This window comes from Suncus etruscus, chromosome 14 (assembly GCF_024139225.1).
Source record: "Suncus etruscus isolate mSunEtr1 chromosome 14, mSunEtr1.pri.cur, whole genome shotgun sequence".
NCBI lineage: Eukaryota > Metazoa > Chordata > Mammalia > Eulipotyphla > Soricidae > Suncus > Suncus etruscus.
Window position 1 is genome coordinate 13,921,359 of NC_064861.1, and position 20,148 is coordinate 13,941,506.

Sequence of the window (20,148 nt, forward strand, 5' to 3'; positions counted from 1 at the left end):
CAGGCCAGTCTTTTTGTTCCTATATCACATTGAGCTTTGGAAATGAATGAAAGGTGAGCCAGATAAACAGTATCACTATTGCACAGAGTATATAATAGCCCCGCCACAGCTAACTTTTTTTTTAATATACAACACAAACATTTTATTTGTTGAAGGAAACAGCTAGGGAATATTTCATCCATGGAGCAAAAAAATCCATAGCATCTCACTCATGTATAAAATATAAAGAAACAAAGGAAGAGATCAGAAAATGTCTAATGAAAACCAACCTTTAGAATTGAGATTTCCAAGGAGCAGTGGATGGTGATGGTAAGATTTTGGCACTTAGGGGTGGGCGTGGCATAGGAACACTTCCCCAAAGCACAGGAACATTCACATTCTTGAAACCAATGTTGCTTTAGTTAAAACAAATTAATTTGGGGGCCAGAGAGATAGCACAGCAGTAAGGCGTTTGCCTTAGACACAGTAGGATGGAGGTTTAAATCCCGGCATCTCATATGGTCCTCGAGCCTGCCAGGAGCAATTTCTGAGCATAGAGTCAGGAGTAACCCCTGAGCACTGCCGGGTGTGACTCAAAGAAACCAAAAGAAAAAGAGAACATAAAAGAAAAAGAATCAATTTTTATAAAAATCACGTTAGTTTCTAAAGTATGACAAAATTTGCATATGAATTTTGAATGAATCTGCAGCATGGTACTCCTTTTCTATTTCCTCATTTCTGTATCATTATTTTCAAATGTTGGTTCAATATGTTCTAGCAAACTGTCTCATCTATACAGTTCATGGGTGAATATGCTCCGTACTAGTTTACAAACATAACAAAATTCAGCATTACAGTGCAACTATTCTTAACTATCACACAAAGCCCTGTCATTACTCTGTTGCTACAATACAAACAAAATAGGTAAACATCCAAGACCAGAATAAAAAATTCCCTTAAAATCACTTAGGAAAAAAGCTACAATATTGTTTTTTGGATTGTTTTATTCTTCTGTTTAAATCCTTTGTGCTACAAAATTGTTACAAAATTGCTAAAACTTGATTTGAAAGTATTGTTTTAAATCTTTAGGGATATCTCTGATTTTTCTAAAAACCATTCTGAGTGGATTTTGCATGCACAACAGGATAGCTAAGAGCTATACAACAGATTCTCACCACAGGGAATATCAGGGTTGGTTAGTAGAGATCTATGTATATTTTTTGTCAAGAAACTTGCTATGCCATTGCAAAATGTGATCATGTATCATGCACTCCACTAATTTACCCCTTTTTCCCCTGTGCTTCTTTCTTATTTCCATCCCCAGTGTAGGCTGGTCATAGATTTTTGTTTTGTTTTTTTCATTGGTTCCCTCTAATTATCTAAGATTATTATCACCTCAATATTAAGTCTATGAAGTTTTTTTTTTTTTTTTTTTTGGTTTTTGGGCCACACCCTGTGCCGCTCAGGGGTTACTCCTGGCTATGCGCTCAGAAATTGCTCCTGGCTTCTTGGGGGACCCTATGGGACACCGGGGGATCGAACCGCGGTCCGTCCTAGGCTAGCGCAGGCAAGGCAGGCACCTTACCTCCAGCGCCACCGCCCGGCAAGTCTATGAAGTTTTCCCACTAAATTTCATTGATATACTCAGCTGGGAATAAGCATTACACAAAGAGGCCTTCCAGTTCTGTGCATGGTTAAGAGAGAGGCCAGTGTAATGATTGTATTTGGGGTGAATTAAATAACTCTTCTTCCATCTCGAAGCATGCACTGAAGCCTTCTTAGTTTGGGCTTTCACTGATACCCATCCTTCTTTCTCCTATTACCCGTTAGGTAAGGGAATAAAGAGCTAAAGCTAGTAGAGAAAATGATTTAAATAAAACTTAATTTTCTTCTAGTGGATTATGTCACATGGGTCTGTATGCCAGTGATACAATGTTCCATTTCAGTATCTTTGTTGTTTCTACAGAAAACAGAAGCATTGAGCTTAAACTGTGCAAAATTATTGTTAAATTGCCCAGCATTTAACTAGCTTTGTGAAAACAGTTAAATCATTTGAAGTATGTAAATTATATAAATTATAACTGCTGTGTTATAAAATTGAGGAGGGGTATCTCTTTAACTTTGTATCAGAAATCTAAGAGTATGTATGTGTGTGTATGTTTCAATAGACACAAGTTTATAATTAGTTGTTTAATTGTTTTCATTTGTTTTAATACATGAAAATGCAAAATATATTAAATTTAGGTTGGCTAAGAAAATAGCAACTCTAAAACTTTCTGCTACTAAAACCAAAAAATCAACACTGAAATTTCTTTCACAGCTTTAATTTGACTCACCAATTCCTTTGACTGGCTTCAAATGATAAAAAAAAGGGGGCCGGAGAGATAGCATGGAGGTAAGGCGTTTGCCTTTCATGCAGGAGGTCATTGGTTCGAATCCCGGCGCCCCATATGGTCCCCCGTGCCTGCCAGGAGCAATTTCTGAGCCTGGAGCCAGGAATAACCCCTGAGCACTGCCGGGTGTGACCCAAAAACCAAAAAAAAAAAAAATGATAGAAAAAGATTTAAAACATAATCTAGGAATACATACATGAAACAAAATATTAGCAGATGTTCCCCTAAAGAATGGCATACTTGTAATGGTATTAATATGAAGTACTAATATAAAATTCATTTGCAGTGATTTTTAATTTTTGCCTTCTTGATTTACTCTAACCAACATAATCTTTTTTATAGAATGTTGGAGAAAATCCAGAGGAATAAAAATAAAGCCTCTATTATGCTCTATTCTCAGAATTCAAGTTTTTATTAGATTTTTTTGATGTACCTTAGGTGAAAATGTTTAAATCCTGCAAGTGTTTTTGGCTTTGAAGTATGAAGCATCCAAAACCAACTTAGCAGCCAACAATGCAGATTCAAGAAGAGTAATGTTGGAATTAACTACATTTTGTGACCCACTATATACATATTTAAATTTTCTAACAATGTTTATTTGGTATTTTTTTCTCTTAACACTTCCATAACCATTCTTCAATTTGTTGCATAACTGATAAAATATAAATAGAACTATTTTCTCCTGAAGAAATGACTGCTTTATTGACATATAAATGAGCACTGGTAAGAAGAACAGTGTTCTTACTAACCAAAAATGCATAAACAGCTAAATGGACAGCAATAGGATAACAGGATTCAGTGAACTGTAGAGTATCCATTTGACACAACATTCTGTGTCCATTAAAATGTGATTTGGAAGAATTAATGTGACAGAAGAAAACTCATGATACACTTTCAAGTAAAATGAAAATAGAAAATTTCAAAACTAAAGTTTTTGTGATTATTGTGACAGTTCTCTTCATTTTTTCTTGGCTATTAACTTCATATATCTGGTTACCCATATAGCTGCATACAAATATCTTTATATTTTATTAACTACCTATCTGCATACATAAATCTTTGTATTTTAATTGGAAGTAATTAAAATGCTGTCCTTACTTAAAATTTTAATAACTTGCCCTAAGGTAAATTAGTCATTTTGATTTTTCAATTAGAAAAATATTATTAACAAAAATGTGATTTCTTTGAACTATACATTGTCCTGCTAAATAAATATACATGATGTTTTAAAAAAGCAAAAGTTTCATTTGTCAATAATGGAACACTTTTAATAGTGGACCTCTATTTTCCTTGGGTTCTTGGGTTGGAACAGACAGATCAGTGAAAGATGGATGCTGTTACCTGTCTCCCATTTATGTCAGAATTTGGTATAGTAATATTAACATGATCATATTTTTAGATTTCAAAATTATCACACCATCATAAGCACATTGTATGGAGAGAATAAACGTGTCATATAATTTATAACATTTTGTGCATGAGTATTAGTTATTTCGATTTAAAATAGAATGGCGCAAGGCCAGAAAGATCATTCAGGGGTCAGGTGCAAAGACTCAAGTTCAATCCCTAACACCACATTATTCTGAATACCACCAAGTGTGGCCTTTTTATGAGGGCACTGTGAGGCAACTCAGGAGGATCCAACACTGAGCCCAAACAGAACTGTATTGCCAAGCCGTGGCACTGAACTCCATGGCATGATCAGCTGAGAATCATGGGACCCTCATTACTGTTTGGGAGGCCAAATTAAATAAAGTTTAATGATGCTGAATTAAAATAAATCTAATTATGAGAAGGATGTGACATAAAAACACCGATGAATGTTGAGCTTCTACAGCACAATTTACAAAAATAGGAATGATGGGGTGAATATATGACACTGCTCTCCATAGATAAAAATTCTGGTTCATAAAAGTAAAATAATCTTAGCCTTGGTCATTTTAACCATGAAAATAATCAAGCCACCTCCCCTAAATTTTTCTACATGTAAAGAAGTGCTGGTTAAAATCTTCAAAAACCCAAAGTTGAAGCAATTAGTTCAGCAAGTAGGCACTTGCCTTACAGGTTCAATCTTAGGAGTCCCGTATGTTCCCCCAAGTATCACCAAATATCCCTGAAAGCAAGCCAGTAACTTTGGGGAATCTGGATGTGACCCTGAAACACAAACATTATAATTAAAAATAAAAATATATAAAAATCTCCAGAAGTCCACCATTTAGTGTTACTTTCCACCTAACTAAAGTGAGTGCTCACATACTCTGCATTGTGTTTGTGTGTTTGTGTGTGTGTGTGTGTGTGTGTGTGTGAGAGAGAGAGAGAGAGAGAGAGAGAGAGAGAGAGTAAGAAACAGAGATAGGAGTGGAGATAGAGAAAGAAATGTAAAATAGAATTTTCAATAAAAATAACCAAGAAATGGAGAAGAAATAAAAATCCACTAAGTATGTATTGAATTAATGGTAAATATATTCATTGGATGAATATAAACACTTAAATAAGATATTAGAGATTTTAAAAACCCTTTCCTTATATGAAGCAGAGAAAATAAGAGATTTTACAATATGACCCTTTAAAGTCAATCACTATCTTTTGGGAATCAAAGATTGACCGCCTGAGAAGCCCTGGATAGTGAAGGCTAAAAGCAGACTAAGAATGTTTCTTCCATATCTTTACCTGCAGTTTCATTTAATGAGAGTCTCCTTCTCTTGACAACTGGTGATCTATTCCCTGAAATGAAGAGGGAAATATGTTTTATGTACTCGAAACTAGTTCCTTTGATACATTCAGAAAAAAAAACATTTTTATTTAACTGCCTTTTTCTAGCTGACATGTGCTGCTGATTTATTACAAGCTAAAGGATATATATGTGTGTGTTTTATATAATCTCAAAAACATCTCACTGGCTTTAAAGGGGTACAGAAACTGTTTTCTCTCATTTAATTCTCTCATGTACAAGGGGTTATTTTACCCTAGGAATAAAAAAAAAGCCAGATGTCTCTTAAAACTTCTCAATGCCATTCTCTTCCTGATACATTTTTTAAAATTATGTGTTCCAGGCCCTACTTGATACTCAGAATCTTCTGCGTGCACAAATTGCAAATTTTACTTTCAACCTGGGATTCTCAGGGAAATTTTACCATACAGGTAAGGGAAGGAAAATGAATTCTTTCCATTTAATCTCTTTAAACTTGCTCACCCCTCCTGTTCACACCTTCCTCCACTCCTCCTCTGTCTTCCTGTCCTTCAAGCCCATTTAACATGGTACTTCCTAACCTTTACAAAATGTTAACAGTTTGAAATTTTAGTCACCATAGTCACTAATAACCTTCCCTTCCTATTAGGCTCTAATTTACATAATGACAGTGAATAAATAATACACATAAGACCCAGTAAGTTTTCACACAAAATACATATGTGTGTAGTCAGCATTAGGAAGTAGAATTCTAAGAGATCTACTTCTTGTCTCTGCTCCCACAATCAGGATCTTGTCTCAGAGTGAACCACTTTCCCAACTCCTAGTACCATAGGGGTTGGTTGGCTTTGATATGTATATGAGAGAAACCTGGTAAACTTTTCTTTACCTAGTTTGCTTTGCTTGGCATCATTTTAATTTCACCAACAGTATTGCATAGAGTTATAGTTCTTTCATTTTCAGAGTTCTGCATTATTTGATTATACCAGTTTATCATTCCGGTGTAATGTAGAGGTTCCGGCCATTTCCTGTGTTTTGTTTTTAACAGTTAAGACTATCCTTCAAAGGGTATAATTATTCTTGTTCTTGGTTGTCAACCCAAAATAAAGTGCTGGTTATATACACAGTTATTATCAGCTTTTGTACAAAACGTCAGTCTCTAAATGGCTGTGATGATGTAAATCCCCAATGGCGTATAACCATTCCTATTGTTCCTAATTCTCACCAATATTTAATATGATTTGTCTTTTTAATATTAGTCTTCTGGTGGAGATATACAAATACCATAATTACAATGAATATTTTTCTAATGAAAACTGAAATTGTGCTTGCATATGCTTGTTAACCATTTAGATACAAAGTTTTATAAATCATTTGGGTGGGATTATTTTATTACGTTGTCTATTCTTTAAAGATATGTAGAATTCTTTTTTATTTTATTTTTAGGCCACTCCTGGAGGGACTCAGGAGTTACTCTTAGTTTTACACTCAGGAATCACTCTTGGCAGGCTCAGGAACCATATTGGGTGCTGGGGATCAAACCCAGGTTAAGTGCATACATGGCTAGCAATTTATTTACTAGACTATATCTCTGGACCCTAAACTGATGCATATTTTTAAATTTTCAATAACTTTATAAGATCCCACTGTCAGGAAACAACTTAAGAAATGACATTTAAAATTCAGGAGTTTTATTTCTTCTTTATTTTTTATTTTATTTTATTTTTGGTTTTGGGGCCACACCTAGTGACCCTCAGGGGTTACTCCTGGCTATGCACTCAGAAATCGATCCTGACTTGGAGGACCATATGGGACACCAGGGAATCAAACTGGTCTGTCCTAGGTCAGCGCATACAAGGCAAATACCCTACTGCTTGAGTCACCACTCTTGTCCCAAGGGGTTTTACTTCTAATTCTACCTTCCTCCATTCCTGACAAAGATGAGAATGTGGGAAGATAAGAGACAGTAGGAATAAGTGCAATTCAATCATAAACAACTATTTTTAAATATTCTTATCATAATGTTTAATCATAATTATATCTAATTGTCCTCCATATGATTAATTTGTATGTAAAATATCCCTAAATTGGGATTAAGGGAAATCCAATTTTAATAAAAGAATTATGAAGCAAACTTGAAAGGTCTCAATTATGCTTATTCTGAATTTACATATATGTGGTAGGGAAGATATAATTTGTCTAACTCCCACACAATCCAAATGTACGGATATTCTGTTCTTCTACATGGTATTAGAGCTCAAACAAGGGCCTCATGCATGCAAGACATGTTCTCTCCTACAAGGCTTCACTCCAGGCCAGTGTATGAACATTTTAATGTTCACCATGATTTCACCATGATGCTCAGCATAAGACAACTGCTAGGTAATCTTCCACAGAACACTGAGATCTGACACTCTGTCCTAAATAGAAACTAGAAAGAAAAAGAGGAAGAAGAAAGACACAGGTAAAAAGGAGTTATAGGAGTTAAGGGACAGAATAGGGTGAGTCTTCATATACTAGAAAATCTCTACTCACTTTACCCAGGGGAGGTGACGCATTACTGGGAAACCTCAGGAGGCTTTTGCCTGTTCTCAGCACAGGAAGTCAATTTGCAACTGGCTGTAATCTCAGCTACGAAGGTCTCCTCAACATGTCCAGAAAAAAATATCCAACAGAAACAAGACACATTTGGCATATCTGCCCCATCAGCAGAGTAGCACATTCTCATCCTGAGTTCCATTATTTATCAACTATCACTAAGATGAGCACCAACTCACCTGCCTTTTCCAAAAGCAAAAAAACAAAATTATTCAGCACTTACAAACAAGAATTGCCCCCTTCCTGCAATTTCACCTGAGACAACTAGAGCCCTTCAGCCCAAGGGACAGACCCCTACTTAAAGAAACAGTGACCAAAGAGGTAGATGGAGGCATAATCCCACCTGTATTGGGGTCATGGAGACTCAAGAGCCTTGACTGCCCATTCCTTTTGTTCCCATTCTTTTCTAGAAGACACTTGAGCTGTGAAATCTTCATTCAGCTACCTCAGGAAGCTCAAATAGTTGTAACTTATTAAATAAAAGGCCAATGTGTTAATATCATCTCTTGAGTCCCCTTGCCATGGCCTAAAGCACTATTACAGTCAGAACAAAAACAAAATGCAAAACACTTCAGGAAGACTTGCAAGAACAGTAAGAAGAAATAGAGATGAAGGAAAGCAGGGGGGCATTTTAAATGACCTGCCAGTGCCACCTAGGCAGATACTTCCTCACTCTAATCTATTAGTGAGTAATGGCACAGGAAGCCTGTCTACCTTCTAAATCTGCTACTCGACTTTAGCTGTGTTGGAATCTTAAACTCCACTAAAATCTGACTCTAAAGGCTATTCTTGTTCCATTCTACTATGGCAACACAAATATATCATACAGAGAGAGAAAAAGAAGGCAAATAAAATAAAGTATCTGTCTTTTATGTGAATGTGAAGGAAAGGCCCAGGGTACTTTATGTGAGACAGGACATTCTTCCCCTTGAAAGACTGTCATTCCTCTCATTCTGCATCACACATGCCAGCCCCGCTAGTATAAGTGAGCAGGCAGTGCCGTCTCCTTCTACACCTTTATCTCTGCTAAGTGGCTTTTATTATCGTTAAATCAAAGAAGCCAGTTCTTTACCTGACAGCAGTCTGTGTATTTCTTCTCTTGGGAAATTGCATGAAAGAACTGGAATGACAGGAGGGGCCCAGAGGGCTTAGGACAAGTACCATTCATCCTTCCTCATTACCTGTTACAATCAGTCCGAAAGGAACCGCTACTAAAAACACATGAGAGGACACATTCTTTGCACAGTGGGAACACGGAATACCTCATTGTCCTAGAAACATAGTGAAGACCATGTGTGGCTTGAATGTGCAATGTGGCTGCCTTGGGCTGATTATCAGCATCTTAAGATGTGCCAGGATAGTATGGAGATGCCCTTGACTGCACTCGCTTTCTGTATTAGTAAAGAAAGTCTTTTTCACCTGGTTCAGTTCAGAGAAGATTAAGAATGAATTCATTTATTCAGTTGAATGAATGCGGAAAATGGGAAAAACCCAGTGGAAAAGACTAGAGGAACTGTAAGAGCTGCCCCTAGAGGAAGGTGAGCTTCCTGATGGACCATCTGTCCCTAAACCCCTGAGGGGATTATGATAACAGGAACCCTCAAAGGGGCAGGTGGCTTTGCTCTGCTTTCCTACTTCCTAACCTCCTGTACCACATCTGTCTTTTCTTTTTATCCTGTCCATCATCACTAATTCTCCCAATGGCAATTCCTACATTTCCTTTTTCTCCCCATTTTGCTCCTTTGGGTACCAAGGAGTTTGGGGTCACAGGAACTCAGGAACATGCCTTTGCTCTGTGTTCAAAGGATGCCCATGGAAGTGCTCAAAGGCCCATATGTAGTACCAGAGCCTTGAGCCCAGTACTTTCTCTCTAGCCCTTTCTGCTCTTCTTCAAACATTACTTTTTATTAAGTAGTAGATTCTTCTCCAACTAAAGAGTAACCCACATAAATCATGACAGGATTTTGTTGTAAATGTGTTGAAACATCCCATGTTAAGACCATCTAATCCCATGGCTCTGCCACACATCTCCTGACTCACATTCCTTTTTACCACATGTTCCAGTTATCCTATTAGACCACACACTGTCAAGATGAGCCAGAATCAAAAGTCCTTGGAAATGGGTGTGGATTCCCATTTTGCAATAATTTGGTCACCATATGTCATGTTTAAAGACATTTTAAAAGATTTTGATCCATATTCTCTTGGTCGTTTCCCAAGTAACAGTTTATTTTTTGCTAATGTTGGTGTTCAAAGTCTAAATATACACTAGGCATCTAATACAGTCTAAATCATGTCTTCTAAAGATGCATGTAGAAGTGCATAATTAGATGATACACTGATTGTCAGTGGACCTGGAATTTATTACATAATATGTGCCCCTCTCCCCCAAGGAACTGAAGAAGAAGACGAAGGGGATGACCGTCTTTTGGGTTCCGTGGATGAGTTCTGGTGGTTTCCACACATGTGGAGCCACATGCAGCCCCACCTCTTCCACAATGAGTCATCGCTGGTGGAGCAGATGATTCTCAACAAAAAATTTGCCTTAGTAAGTACCTCATTTTGAATTCCACATTGAACTCTTTATATAACTGTAGAAACACCTTGCTTTCAGTAGAGAGACCCTCAGCACAACACACTGGCACTGGCAAGCATGCTTCTTGGTCTGGCCCTTGCCAGGCAGCCAGTGCACTCTGTTTGTGACTTTCAGATGGAGGTGCAGTTTACATCACTGTACTCAGTGAGGTCTCATTTAAGAAGGTCTTACCTGATTGTCTTAAGACTTGGTTACATGGCCCAGAGAGATACTTTGCTAAGTAGGTGCATGCCTTGCATGTGGATTGCCCCAGATTGAGCCCTTCTATTATATGCAGCTCCAAGCACACACTTGCTGTGTTTGATTATTTGTCCAAAAATCAAGAAGAGTTTTGTCCATGATGAGAATGTGAAAATGTCATGACAGTATTTATCAAACCCCCTGAGGAAAAAATATGCCCCCACCCCACACCAGGACTTAAGTCAGTAAGAACTTGAGAAAATACAATACTCACAGTGCCACCATTTGTAACAGGGACCCTGGCAAACCTATCACAATGTAGTAGGCACTAATTCCACCATCAGGACTGCTATTATCAGCAAGATACCCGTGGAGAAGAAAATGAAAAACTGGCTATATAGCTTTTTAGATAAAAAGAAAGGGATTTGAGAAAGGAAAATAATAACTACCATGAAATTTTACAAAATGTATACAGAGTGAGGTTTCTGTTGTTTGTTGTAACTCTTGTGGTAGTCTTCAGGACAAATAGTTCAGACAGATCTGATAATAGACGCAACATTCATTATCAAACACCAAAGAAAATAGAATATTATCCAAAACATAGATTATTTAAAGTGTTTTTATCATTTGGATGAAACAAACGCATGTCAATCTGATCCTTAATGGTATATATTGTCTATATATATATCAATAGACAAGCATTATACCAATTTATTTACATTTTCAGCTAAATATTACAAATACAAATAATTCAAAATATGAATTCAATCAATTTAATGGGGGTGTGGGGGAGAGTAAGGGGAGGACCTTCCCAAGCAATACTCAGCTTCAGCGCTAGAGCCTGGTGATAAGGTTCAGCATGAACCCAGAGGTGCCAGAGACATACTAGGGTCCCCCAGGTATGCTTAGTAAATCATGCATTACATGTGCTACATTAAACTCAGAACTTTATGCATGCAGGGTGTGTCTCCTTTTAGACTCTATCTCCCTGGCCTCTATTGGCACAATCTTATCTTCCTAACTCAAAACCAAGCAAAACACGGCTCTTAGAAGTGTTATTCTTCACTACTGGTTGATACCTCACATAATGTTCCTTGAGGCAATAGAATGTTCATAAAAGCTCTTGTGTTCTTCAGTGTTTAATCAAACACGGTTAACATTTTTTTGTTAGGAGAGGACAGATATGAACAAAAGGCAGAATTAGACCCACTTGCTCCCCAGCCATGACTTCATAGAAGAGAACATAGCAGGGAAACAATGGGAAATAGTGATCAACACATAGTAAACAGTAAGCAGATGGTAGCTGTTGTTATTATTATGCTCAATATCATAAAATTGCCATCTTCAATTTCTTTAAAAATCCTCTATTTGAAAAGCTTTTCGAAGCATGGGAGTAGCATTTGGTTAATGTGAGTTTTGCACATTCCTAAATATGTGTTAATTTACTTCTTACATAGGCATTAGTTGTACAAAATTGACCTGGGAATTTAAAGCCTAAATGAGAAAAAGAAAAACAAAGTTTTTAGGGTTTTTTTTTTTAATATAGATTTCAAGGCTAAAGCAATAGCATAGTTTGTAGGATATCTGCCCTTGCTCAAGGCCAACCCAGGTTCTTTCCAGGCATCCCATATGGTCTCCAGAGTTTGCCAGGAGAAATTTCTGAGCACAGAGTCAGAAGTAAACCCTGAGTACATCCAGGTGTAGTACAAAAAAAAAAAATCTGCATTTTTTTATTCTTACAATAACATCATCCAAAATATCCAAAACAATATCTAAACTCTGATATGTAGATATATTTATTCTTACTATACAGATCAGGAAACTGAACACCAAAAGAAATAAAATCACTTTCTCAGGTTTATAGGACTATTTTATGGAAGAATTAAAAACTGTGTAAATCACAACCTTGGCTTCTTCCCTGTCCTCCAGGCCCTATTCACTGATATAAACCTACCCTCCCTGCTTTCTGTCAGTGTGTCAGCCAAGGGAATTCCTTGTAAACCTGATCATATAAGAGAAATTGAGAGAAAACTAGTGGAAGAATCTTCCCTAAGGTTCCTGAAGGTTCTCAAAGGGAGAGGAAGCAGATGGAAAAACAACTGGATCTGAGGAACGTTCTACCTGACAGTGTCGTGGATAGAGATATAAAGGCTATTTTCAGTTCCATGGTCTCCAAAGCCTAATGTTAACACACACAAACTATTCTGAAGAAAAGGCTGCCGCAAATCTTGACTCATTACATGGAACAAGAAAGTCTTAACTTATGCTTAAAAAAATACTATTTTTCCTAAACTGGATTACAACTTGCCTCTCTTCACCAAGCTGGTGGTTCTTAATTTTCAAACAACCATAAGGATGGAGAGACAGATCTAAGAGCATATATGTGCATGCAGGATTTCTGGGATAGATCCCCAGTATTTCATGGTCCCCAGAACAAGATTAAGAGCAAGCCCCAAGAACACAGAGTAGCCAGAGCACAGCCATGGATCAAAAACAACCAAAAATTAATATAAATGAATAAAAAGACCACCAGTGTACCCTAGTGAAGGAACTGAGAAAACCTATAGCTACCTTCAGAATTATTGGGACTCAAGATAAAATTCAATAGGCAAATAAGTGTGTTAGAGAATGTTTTATAGCCATTCCAATAAAAAAAACTAAATTTATAATGTAAGTTTTGTGTACTGGAGGCATTCTCTATCACAACTGACAGCTGAACACATGCTATTTTCATTGAGTTTTGGCAAGCACATCTGGTCTCTTATTCTTTTGCAAAATGTGGACAGTTCTGTATTACAAGGGAATTTAATGTCCATTTTCATTTAGTTTTGAAAGCTCTGTCTAATAGCTTATTAGGAAAGGTCCAGAAATTCTTTAAGCAAACTTGCATTTGATGACAGCCATCAGTAAATGCAGCTTTAGAGGCTGATTCGGAAACATTTTTTAGTTATCAAATATGGGCCTATTTGGATATTAAATTGAAATTTCAGCAAGGATTTTGTTAAGTAATATCTTCTAAGCAAGGATCAATTATAATGGCAATGATAAGCATACATCAGCATTTACAATATCTATTGTACAATTTTAACAATGGAACACAATTAAAAAAGTAAAATAATTATCTGTATCTAGCCCTAAAAACAAATTAGTATAATGGAAGAGATAGTACAGCAGGTCAGGCACTTTCCTTGCACACAGTCAACCTGGATTTAGTTCCCAGCACCCCACTGGATACACTAGGAGTGACCCCTGAGTGCAGAGCCTGGAACATGCCCCAAACCAAACAAAAAAAATCAGTAAATACATTCTCAACTGAAGAAATAGATCTAAACTTAGGATTATTAAGTAGCTTACCAACAATTATTAAAAAGTCTACCACATGGGGCTGGATCGATAGTGCAGCTGTAGGACGTTTGCCTTGTACTCAGCTGACCCAGTATGGACCTCAGTTTTATCCCGGTGTCCCATATGGTCCCCCAAGCCAGGATCAATTTCTAAGCACATAGCCAGGAGTAACCCCTGAGCGTCACCGGATGTGGCCCAAGAACCAAAAAAACGTAAATAAATCTACCACAGAAATCATTATCCAACATCAGATGAAACTTATGCAGTTACATATAATTTGATCCAATTAGTAATAATAGAATTGTGTTCTGATAAACATAAAATATTGCTAATGACTGCCTTTTTATTGCATTGCCATTATGCCTTCTAATAGTATCCTTTTACTCTCTTTCCCAAACTCAGCAGAACCTTGTAATTTACACTAACTGGAATTATCTATTACAATTATGTGACTTCTTAGATTATTGAGCACATTAACTATTCTAATACAGAAACCAAGCTTATAGTATCAATATATCATTTAAAATACATTGAAAAACTTGCTGATTTAAGTAATGTGTGATAACCTTTTTATTAGTTCATGAGTATGTGTGCCAATTAGCAAATGAATGAATTCTATTGCTTCTAATTTGAAAAAGAACTTTATAAAAGGCGCACGCTACGTTTCCATTTTATTTATATATAAAACAAATTCTAGTATAATAGAATTCAAGTCAGAAAGCAAAGAATGACTCCGAGTTGGCAGGCCATTTGTAGAGTAACCCAAGTACCACAGTTCATGGAAAATACTTGGCTATATTGAAAACAGGGTGATCAATCTGGTTACAAAAAAAAAACAAAAACAAACCAGGATTCACTTTATACCTGAAGAGGGCACAAAATAGGGGTATATGTCTTCAGGGTCAATATTCAACTTACAAGGAACTGGTATGGTGACTCTTGTTACTAAAATATTAAATGCCAACAATTTTACCCTTACCCCATTGCCACCTCACCTTCCCCAATATGTCCCCAACCTTCCTACTATTCAACAATTAAATGGACCTAATTTAAGATCCCCAGAATTAGACCCACCTTTATGTCAGTCAACCCTATAATCTACCTCTGATTGATCGGAGACATACTGGCTGGGAAACAGTTTTAGAGTCGCCCCTGAAAGTGCCTGGTTCATACCACGGACTTGGAAGGTATCTGAATCAATGCATTCAGAAAAGAATTCAGAAGAGGGAATCTACTGCCATCAATTCAAGCAGAGCTCTTCTGATCTAGATAAATGCATACAGAGTGGTCATGAACATCTAAGAGGTGCTCAAAGTTTTTCAGATGAAAATAAAAATATTTCTTAACAATTTTCATCAATACTGTTTTTAAAATGTAGATTTTTATTATTACTGTTGTAATTGAGTTAATAGCCAAACATATATTTAGCTTATAAGACCAATTGGAACTGCAGAGTTTTTTTTTTTTATTGTTAGTTTGTTTTTGGTTTTGGGGCCACACCAGGCAGCACTCAGAGGTTAATCCTGGCTCTGCCTCAGAAATTGCTCCTGGCAGGTTTGGGAGAGCATGTAGGATGCCAAGGATCCAACCTGGGTTGGTCCTGGGTAAGCCAGGTGCAAGGCAAATGATCTACATGCTGTGCTATCACTCCAGCCCCTGGAACTGAAGTCTTGACTGTAACTTCTTCTTTAGGGTATTTTATTACACCTGAACAAAGTTATCCTCCTCCCACGCACATCTTTGGCGGCACAGAACTTTTCCTCATTTAAGTATTCATTAAACTTTTGAAAATGCTTTTGATTACCTTGTGAAATCAAAATTTCTTTTGTAAACTTTCTGCATTGCCTTATTATATGTTCTCAAGGAAGAGTTCCTGCTCCCTAAGAACTAGAAATTATAGAAAAACTGTTACCTGATTTTTTTTGTTTTGGACAAAAGACATTCTTCTCTAAGCCATCTTATAAGGGCGGGAGTTCACTCGAGACTCAGTTCCATTCCCAGCCCTACATGCAGCCCTAGTCCCCATCCAGAATCTCTATGTGGCCCTGGTGGCCCACAGCAGCAGCCTGGTTTCCAGAGTCCCTTGAGCATCACTTAGATGCCCCCTGACAACCCCACATTCTCCACTGCATGTCCTACATTGCACGTAGGGGGATGTATTTTTAAATACTGAATTTTAAAAGATAAATTTTATACGTGTCCTACATTAAAATAGTCCCTTGCTGCTTGAATTTGGACAAAGAGTAAAGGCTTTTAAGATTATTCTGATAAAGTTGATGGTGGGGTTGAGTCAAGATACAGAATAGCAGAGGGTGGGAGTCTTTTTCCAAAACCATGCAAGCTGCTCCTGAACTCTGACTCCTCCTTCCATTATGTTTTACATTTAGCTGAAATGGAGCGAGCACTTGTTTTTTGAGAAACGGTCATAAACCTGGCAGATGTCCCTCTGGGTTCTTCCTTCACTGAAAAGTTCCCATCCTCACTCTTCCCAAAGTTCTCATTCCACATCTGGACTTTCACAGAAGCCTCTATGTTACTCTCCACAATTCCCTATTCTTTCCTTTTAATTTATGGGGAGATCAGAGAGCACTTAAAACTTGCAATTCTCCTCTTCTCTTTCCCGCTGCATGAGACAGAACCTGTGGTTTCAGTCAGAAAGATTCTTGACTCTCCAGAGGAAATGCAGGAAGAGACGTTTCTGAGCTCCAGATGTTTACTGAACGTTTAGCCTCATGTTCCCCACGTATCCTCAATTATTCCTCAAAACCACCTGTGAGACTGCTTATTCCCACACTGAAAACACAGACAGGGGGCTCAGAGATCTTATGTAATCTTATGAAAAATCACACAGTGACAGTGAAAGCTGGAAAAAGAATCTACTCATAGATCCATCCAGATTCAAAGCCTATGTCATTGGAATGATTTGTAGAAATGACAAATAGTCATGTTTTTTATGTTCTTACCAGTTTATATTACAAAGCCATCATGATCCTAAACGTATTTCTTTCCTAAATTATTTTACACTATTGTAAAATATGATACATAGTAATAAAATCATATGTATATGACTTATTTCTTTTGTTTATACAACTGACATAAATGTTATCTGCCCTGGTGGACACTATAAAGTCTACAGGGTATGTGGGCAAAGCAAAGATCATTAAGTTTTTCTACCCTTTCAAAAATATTAAATTAAAATTACTCCCGTGCAGATTCCCAACTCTAATCACCTTGTTTGTTTTCTTAAAGATTAAGTGTGTCTGCAAGCACTTTGAGAAGATGAATCTCTCTCTGAATGTTTTTAGCTTTATTATCTCAAGGGCCTAAAAGAGGTCCACCAAAAATCGTTGCCTCAAATTCTGAAAATGTGTGTTAAACCAATCCCTCTGAATCCTCCACTGTATATCTAAAGAGTTTTATATTCAGCTATTTTGTGCTGTGGCATAAAATGCTTTTATTTAGAGAAAATAAATTAAAATATGTCTGTAAATTTTTTAAGATTTCCACCAACTCCTTCATGTGTTTACTTAAAGAAATTCAAGCAATTCAAAAAAATCAACTTGGTCTAGCAAAGTACAAGTGTTTCCATCTTTCTTTTAAGTATTCTTACTAAAGTGCATACTTTAGTGGCATATTTTTTATGAGACACTCAACATCGCTATGAAGACACTTAAACAATTCTGAAGGGAATGTGAAGAGAATAAAACAGCATACATTGTTAGATAGAAATTTTACTTGAAATAAATTACATAATTATGAGGCTAGAGTAGGGGAATAGCTGTCACTACCCCCTCCACAAATAAGTCCTAGAGATCACAAACAAAAAAAAAAGGTTAAGGTCTACATATTCTTTCTGTAATCATTTTTCAGTATTAAATGAAATTCTAGTTGACCTTATTCTAGAAATATCTTTTTGTATTTATCTTACTAAACTTCACAGGTCTTTCAAATAATTCAATCATTAATTGGAATAGTATATGAGGAAAGTATATTGCAATGAGAGGGTTTTGCTGTGTATTTTTACAGTCTTGACAAATTGATGCATTACCAGAGGCATTTCTTCCACACCTAATACATAGTATTAAGAAGAAAAGCATACTGCTTAGCAAAGCATTTTAAAAGATAGTCTTTATCATGATAGTGTATCTTTTACAATCCCCAGCATCCCTATGGTCCACTGAACCTGCCAGGAGTGATTCCTAAGCTCAGAGCCAGAAGTGAATCCTGAATGTGGCCAGGTATGGCTCAAAAACAATGAAATTTTCCTATACGTGGATGTAACTGGAATCTATTGTGCTGAGTAAAATAAATCAGAGGGAGAGAGATAGACACAGAAAAATCTCACTCATCTATGGGTTTGAAGAAAAATTAAGGACATTGTTGTAATAATGCCCAGAAACAATAGAGATGAGGGCCAGAAGGACCGGCTTACAATATGGAACTTACCACAAAGAATGGTGAGTGCAGTTCGAGAAATAACTACACTAACAACTATCATGACAATCTAGATGAGTGAGAGAAGTAGAATGCCAGTCTCGAATACAGGCTGGGGTTAGGAAGGAGGGAGGGGACACTGGTGAAGGGGGGTGTTCTGTTTATGACTGAAACCCAACTACAGTCATGCTTGTAATCATAGTGCTTAAGTAAATATTTTATTAAAAAAATAAATAAATGAAAAATGTGAAAGAAAAAAACAAACAAACATCACCTTTTGATCTCTGGGGGTGTGAACCAGCTAGTAGAGCACCTGGCTTGCCTGAAGTTCAATCCTGAGCACCACCCACCTATTATGCAAGGTGCAATCCCAGTGTGGAACCCCAGGCAGTTTCTAGCACACTGAAGTTAAGTTTGTGTAACACCACAACTAAAGTATGTGACCCCCAGAGAATACATTATCTAGATTTGAAACCCTGATCTTCAGAATAAAAATAGGGAAAGGAAGGAGGGGCAAAGACCATCAAGTTCCATAAATTTTTGAACCTCTGATTTCTTCAACATGGTAAACTCACCTAAATCTCAGTTCCAATATTGTTCATGAGTTTTGTTTCATTTCATAGTCATGATTATTTGAATTACTCAGCCAAAGAATTGAGCTCAATCTCCAGCTCTCTTCTCCCTCGAAATCAGGCTGATGTCACCTGGCTCAAAGTCTGACCTGCTGATTTACATGGTTGCTCTTTAAGCCATGACCAAATATGACTCATCTTGTTAAAAAAAAAAACTCAGAGAAAAAAAATCTTAATGATACATCAAAAATAACAAAGACACCCCTGTTACTGAAAATATGCCAAGGATTTAGGGCTTTCTAACAGGAGTCAGGATGAAAAAGACCAGCCAGATGTTTTTATTACATAATAGTTTACAACTGAGGTTTATTTTAAACCAAATCTGTTTCTAAAAATTATAATTGTCACTGTAATTTACATACTAGCCAGCACACAGATATTTTAATATGGATTAAAGAGCAGCATTTGGAGGGGGTTAGAAAGAAATTGAACAGCTAAATCTATAAACACTAAAGTGATATAAACATATCTATTACAATTTAGAAGGACTTCCTTAAATATGCAAGAAGAAAATGATACATTGTAGACTGGGAAAACTATATCTGGAGGGTGCTGAGTAGGAATGTTCTTGATGAGTTATAGGAAAATATTAATGTGACAAAAACATAGCAAAGTGTGGCCAATAGTAAAAGGAACAAGGCCATATCATGCAGGGCATATGGCTCACTTCCAAACTTTTGTTCTACCTTAAGCATGCTTGAAAAACCATAGGAAGATTCTGAAGGAAAAGATCTATAATCAAATTTCTATCTAAAGTGTGACTTGGACTGTATGGAAAGAATGGGCTGGAAACGGGAAAAAGAGAAAATGGGGTAAAATAATGTGAAAGATTGGCAATGGTTCTATTAAAATATTTAAGATAAATGGGAAACAGAAAATATAGCACTGATAGGATTTGAACAGCAAACTGTATTTGAGAGATATGAGGAAACAAGTGCGAAGAGCAACACCTATCTTTATGAGGCATCGAGTAGTTGGTCGATGAAGATAGTGAAATGGCATGAAGGAACACTCAAGAAAGATTTTATCTGGTTGAGCTGAGAAGCAGAGATCAAGAGTTCCAGGGTAAGACTAGTCAATCATACTTATTTTCTATTATTTTACCTATAGTTTATAGTAATATAACTATGACTATATTGTTATTTTGGTAGGTTCATGCTCTTCACCAGGAAAACCATGATAATAATTACAGATTTTCTAGATACAAGATACTAATTCTCAATCAATGACTAATAGGAGCTGGAGTGATAGTACAGTAGATAAGCCACTTGCTTTGCATGTGGCTAACAAAGGTTCAATTTC

At 36.7% G+C, this 20,148-nt stretch overlaps 1 protein-coding gene across 1 annotated transcript in view; it reads left to right on the forward strand.

Annotated features, from left to right (window-relative positions):
• Positions 1–20,148, forward strand: part of LOC126027864 (bifunctional heparan sulfate N-deacetylase/N-sulfotransferase 3) — a gene marked incomplete at its 5' end in the record, with an annotated part of 137,302 nt that overhangs the window by 39,189 nt on the left and 77,965 nt on the right. Inside the window, 2 exons of the mRNA XM_049786902.1 lie at positions 5,426–5,513; positions 10,053–10,207. Of these exons, the coding sequence (XP_049642859.1) occupies positions 5,426–5,513; positions 10,053–10,207 (243 nt within the window). The remainder of the gene's footprint in view (positions 1–5,425; positions 5,514–10,052; positions 10,208–20,148) is intronic.